The sequence below is a fragment of the Trachinotus anak genome, unplaced genomic scaffold (genome assembly GCF_046630095.1).
Source record: "Trachinotus anak isolate AG129_WGS33_773 ecotype Australia unplaced genomic scaffold, CSIRO_AGI_Tana_v1 ptg000004l, whole genome shotgun sequence".
NCBI lineage: Eukaryota > Metazoa > Chordata > Actinopteri > Carangiformes > Carangidae > Trachinotus > Trachinotus anak.
In genome coordinates this window covers 7619255-7625298 of record NW_027273855.1, presented here as the reverse complement: position 1 = coordinate 7625298, position 6044 = coordinate 7619255, and the positions used below count along the sequence as shown (strand labels likewise).

Here is a 6044-nt window from a genome sequence, read left to right as displayed (position 1 = left end):
CTTCCTTATTCCCTCCCCCAGCTCGACAGAGAGGTGTTGTCATGTTAAACATCTGTGAAACACAACAGCATCTCAGCGTTATGGTGGTTTACAACTTAAGAAATTTCAAAAGAAAACAAAACTTTTAGGCAGGAGTGGGAGAGAAAGAGCAGGCCATGCCATTCAGACAATAACATGCGCGGGAAAAGGAGGGCGGGGAGAGGAGGAGCAGAGAGAGAGAGAGAGAGAGAGAGGAGGTGGGGGTGTGGGGGGTAAATAGAAGTCTTTTTATCTCTAGTTTCCCACATCCTGTGAGCGGCAGCAAACGCGGCCACCCAGTTTGAAAGAATGAGAGGAATGCGCCCATTCTATCCCAGCGGGCTTTGATGCGCAACCAGTTGAGAGGCATTGTCGGGCAAACTCAAATAAAGAGCACAGTCCTGGACTTCACTTCAGCCAGTAAACCTCTGTGTTTAATGTGGAAATGATGAGGTAAATGGCAGGGGGTTAGAATAGCTGGGATGCGACTGATGAACTGCTCTCAGGTCGCCTGCAAGCCCTGCATGTCTGGTCGCGCAAAAATGTCTTTATTCGGTCTGAATGCTTTTAGTGCGTCCAGCAGCAACAGCCTGTTCCTGTTCTCAGAGTGTGGAGGAGAAGAGTGAGCGACATACAGCAGCAGCGCAGAGACTCCAGTATCAAGTATGAATAGCATATAAATAATGAACGGGAAAGAACAGACTATAACACCCAGTTTCAGTTACTCCATGCTTTGTTGTTGTTGCCTATTAATAATGGTCTATTCATATCTTCGCTTCCCCGTGTCAGTTTCCCGCGAAGGGAAGAGACGTGGGGAGCACTAGGCTTTGAATTTGCATTTCCCTTCAACATGAATTCATGATTATTACTTTAGTCTCCCCCCTTTTTGGCGCGTTTTGATTCCCGCCACGTCTGTGTCTGGCCCGGGCGGTTATAAGATTGGCCTTCTTTTCGTACTGATTGACGTGCGTTTGGAATGCCTATCTGCGTTCCTATTGGTGCAGCTCGATGAAAAGGGGCGGCGCAACGGCGGACGTCGGGGCCTTTTGCGACGCCCTCTTACTACCGCCTTATAATCATCCTCCCCCCTCTCTCTGTTTCCAAGAGCCGGTGTCTGACGGAGGCATTGGTCTGTACACTTCTGTTTATGTGGCGAATTTTACTCAACTGTTTACAAAACATTGCGTGGAACAGCCGTTTCGCCTTTGTTTTTGAGCTGAATTCAGTTATTCCGCTATACAGGACGACGTTTTTCGATTACATTTCCCTGGATCACAAGCGGTTTTTCTCCTATGCGGACGAGAGGAGCCCTACTGCATTTTTGTCCCTGCAACGTGGACTTCAAGCTCTACACGGGAGACGGGAGAGTCGCACTGTCGGAATAAAATTACTGTTATAAACCCTTTTTAAAAAAACAAAAAAAAAACAAAAACGGAAGAAGACAGACGTCGTCGGCCCGTGGTGGATATTCTTAAAGGAATGCTGCTGTCCAAGCTCAATTCTCTGGCCCACATCTCCCCCGTAGACATGCCGGCGAAAATCCAGCTTCAAGTTCATCAAGGTTAGACGCCCTTTTTCCACTGTGTTGTCATGGAGGACGGGGCTGCAGCAGCAATGGCTGGCAGCCCGACTGTTACGGCTCAGTCCACGCATGCTGCTACTTGCTAATTTTCAAGGACGACAGTTCATTGAGTAAATTTATCAGCAACAATATTCATTTTTGACACCATTAGCCTACCTTTACTTTGGTAAAGATGCATGTTTTTACTCCGTGGTTCTCTGGTATTTACCGGTTGTGTGTATATTTGTTTTGCAGTAAAGGAAAGGGAGCCTTTCGAGAAGCTTTATCAGGTCGGCGCGGTGCTGGGCAGCGGCGGGTTCGGCACCGTCTACTCCGGTACCAGAGTGGCCGACGGAGCTCCGGTTAGTATGGATTATGTGGTTTTCTAATGACACATATTGCATTTTAAAACAACTACTTCACGTTTGGCTGTTGAACATGTCGTCTGACGCGGTCTGTGCTTTGCTTTGCTAGGTTGCTGTCAAACATGTGGCCAAGGACAGAGTCTCAGAGTGGGGAGAGCTGGTAAGAAACTAATTACTGTTAATATTTACTTAATTGATATGTTACACGGTAGAAAATTATATATCTCTCATAAAGGGCGCTAAATTTAATTCAATTATGTAAAGTGTTGTTTTTTAGGATTTTTTTTTTTTTTTTTTTTCAATTAAGCGTGTTTGTAAGAAATAATGTTGATCTCTTATCTCTTCAGCCCAACGGCTCCCGGGTTCCCATGGAGATCGTGCTGCTGAAGAAAGTGGGGACGGGCTTCCGTGGCGTCATCAAAATGTTGGACTGGTTCGAGCGACCGGACAGCTTCATCATCGTGATGGAGAGGCCCGAGAACGTCAAGGACCTGTTTGACTTCATCACGGAGAAAGGTGCCTTACCGGAGGAGCTGGCGCGCAGCTTTTTCCGCCAGGTGCTGGAGGCCGTGCGACACTGCCACAGCTGCGGCGTCGTGCACCGGGACATCAAGGACGAGAACATCCTCATCGACCTTCGAACTGGGGAGATGAAGCTCATCGACTTCGGATCCGGAGCCCTACTCAAGGACACCATCTACACAGACTTTGATGGTGAGTCATTAGTGCTGAAAACATGTTGCAATCTAGAAATTGTTTTATTGTTATTTGTTAGATACAGTAATGTGTTTCTAAGTATTTCAACATCATTACCTCTTTAGTCTTATGATATGTGCCCCCAGACCCTAGCGGACTTTCCTATCTTGTGTCATTCCTAATACACCCCCCCCCCCCCCCCCCCCCCCCCCCCCACACACACACACACACACACACACACACACACACACACACACACACAGCAACAGATAAGACAGGTTGAGCAGTATTGCCTTGGTTTGGCGCCCCCCGTTGGAGGGAAGCTGTATTTTTACAACTCAAAGTTTGTAAACAATGTCACATGTCCGCTCCCCCTCCCACACACACTTCCCTCTATCATCTTCTCTCTTACACACACTCACACCCAGCCTGTCACGCTCCCTGGCACCTGAGCCCAGATAATAGCCTTAGAAACAGACTCAGCTGATAAATCTGCATTCTTTGTTAATCATTTAAACCCCTCTGCAATGCTTTCATTTCCAATTTAACTATCTAATATAAATAGAATAAATTATAGTCACTCAGAAGAGATTGCATTGGTGCTTAGATTTCCCAGATAGTAGTTTAAATTTGTGCAAAGTTTGTATGTGAGGTTGCAGTTTTTAAAGATGTGTTTCTCTTTTCATTTCCTCCTGTGTGACAGGCACCAGAGTGTACAGCCCGCCAGAGTGGATCAAATACCATCGCTATCATGGGCGCTCTGCCACAGTTTGGTCCCTGGGTGTCTTGCTGTATGATATGGTGTGTGGGGACATCCCATTTGAACATGACGAGGAGATTACTAGAGGGCAGGTCCTCTTCCGGAGGAGAATCTCCACAGGTAAATTGACAATGCGATACCTGTTCTAGCTTTTTTTTTTCTATCACATTTTTGCAATATTTCATACTTAGTATATTGCTTGGGACTTATTGGTTGTCCTCCTCTACCTCCTCCAGAATGCCAACAGCTGATCAAATGGTGTCTGTCACTACGGCCTGCAGACCGTCCGTCCTTCGAGGACATCATCAACCATTCGTGGATGCAGAGCACATCCTCCTCTGTAGTACCCCCCACAGGACAGACAGAAAAGACTACCACAGAGATCAGGCTGCACAGCATCAGCCACGAGCCCACAGCCTTCTCACCCACCCCTGTTGCCATCGCTCGGTGATGGAGGCAAACTCTGGGCCGAACTGGACTGCACTGACACAAGAGACTATTACAAACAACTTATGTAATGGACTTGAAGCAGAGAGGAGGGGGAGCAGGGCGGCACACAAGGCCAACTGTCCCAGCACAGGCAAGAGCAAGGTGTGAAGGACTACACACAGGGGGCCGAGGTCAGCCTCTCCACCCTCACCACCCCAACTACTTGATTCTGCTTGTCGTTGACTGGCATCAGTGTCAGAACATCATCTTCACAAGACTCTGATCTAGGCAACGGCTGTTTATCAGTCTGTAGGAGGGCATGCTGTACGCACAGACACCTGCACTGAGCAAAGACAGTACATTTGCTCACTGTTCTGCTGAATGGCCAGTGCACAGTCTGAGTTATGTAACTTCTCTCTACACTGTACTCTGCTCTCCTCCACTATTTCTGGCTGTCCCAGCAGAGTGGGAAGAGCAGAGGCGTTGGCGGAGAGGAGCATGGTTTTCAAAAAAAGTGCCTTCTGTGAGATTCTTGGGGGATCCTGACAATACTTGAATATGTGAAAGCAAAAAGGCTCTTCTTCTCAACAACCTTTTTGCTCCTTACTCTGTACAAGGCTTTATATCGTTAATTGCTGTTTTTTTTCCTCTCATGGGCCTAGATCAGTAAAGCCTATGCCATTTACAACCACTACTATCACTACTTCTAACTACTCCAATGTCATTAGCAACCAGACAACCTCATAGCTCTGGCAGCAACCTGTGCAAACAAGTCATAAAAAAAAGAAACACTGGACTTACCTCACTCTCTTTACTACAGCATCCACCTCTACTCTACAACCTTTGCTTCCTCCTCTTCTCGTGTTGTACTGTATACAAACACAAGGCTTAGGCAACCGCTCATTCACATCCACCTGAATGCACACCACAATGCAAACTTAAATCATACCGAAATACAACATCCTCTGCTCTTAACTTTTTTTTTTTTTTTTTACACAGTGCCTCATAGGTCTTAAAATTCAGTGGGGACAAGAATTGTAAATAATAACAATATTTATTATTGCTGTGACTTCTTTCTCTCACACTCGATGAGCTTTTTGTCGCAGAATTTATTTATTTATTTATGAGAGAATTTCGGCTGTAAGTATATATTTCATTCCACAGTCACTGAAGGGCCCACAGATTATTTAAAAGACAAACAAAGATAGGATTTTTTGACCATATTTATGGCTTGAAATTTTAAAAGAGCAGATGTGTGTGTATGTTTGTGTATGTACTGTAAATAATGTGTAATTAGTCCTGAATGCACTTCCATCTTAATGTATGTAAACAATGAGCGTCTACTGATGGTAACTGGTTTTGTTGCGCTGTTGTCTGCTGTGGGGGCGAGATCCGAATGTTGGATCTTTGCATATGTGTGAGTGTGTGTTTGAATGTGTTTGTGTGTGTGAGAGAGATATGTGAGAATGATTGCAGCTTGGATTATTGTGTCTTTTTTCATCCTTTCAAATTAGAATTGTAAATTATGTTAGAAAATATTTTTATACCATTTCAATAAATATTTTTTTAACTATGGCACTTGACTCTTGTATTACTTCAAGTAACACCATTAGTTGTTATAATGCTGTTAAAGTATACTGTTGGTACTGCAACACTTACTGGATCAAGGTGAAATCATAGGTTTGCAAAGATAGAATTTTTTTAGGATATAATTTATATCAACAAAGGTTAAAACAAAAATGGTACATACAGTATTTTAAGAAACATAATTTACTAGGTCAAGTGGTTATACAAGTTCTTAGTAGGTTTCCTGTTTGACACTTAAGTAGAAAAGCAGCGGATACGGAAAATAGATGAAGCGATAAGGGAAGACTGTTAAGCTGCTGGTAGAAGGCAGGTGGCACCAAAAAAGGGAAAGGTGTTTATATACCGTTGCAGGGGCTAAAGGCTTAAAACAGAAGAAATAGCTTTTTACTACAAACTGAGATATTAAAGCTTGGCAAAGACAGAGCACTGACTTTGTTATCAATACCAAATTGTTAATTCATAAAGAATATAGTCTTTCCTATTTAAGATGATCCTTGATGTAGAGGAATCATTGTTGTGGTGAGTTGGATTTGACAAGACTGAATGAAAGCATCGATCCAGTGAGTTACCTGAATCTCTATCAGTATTCACACATGCAGGAACAGGGCAGAACACAGAACTGAAGTTA

General features: G+C 44.3%; 1 protein-coding gene across 1 annotated transcript; it reads left to right on the top strand.

Moving 5' to 3' along the window:
* Positions 1-943: 943 nt before the first annotated feature.
* Positions 944-5404, top strand: pim1 (Pim-1 proto-oncogene, serine/threonine kinase). The gene is made up of 6 exons (XM_071475561.1): positions 944-1579; positions 1835-1941; positions 2054-2104; positions 2292-2658; positions 3344-3520; positions 3637-5404. The coding sequence occupies exons 1-6, from the start codon at positions 1498-1500 to the stop codon at positions 3849-3851; spliced, it is 999 nt and encodes a 332-aa protein (XP_071331662.1). The 5' UTR covers positions 944-1497; the 3' UTR covers positions 3852-5404.
* Positions 5405-6044: the final 640 nt, after the last annotated feature.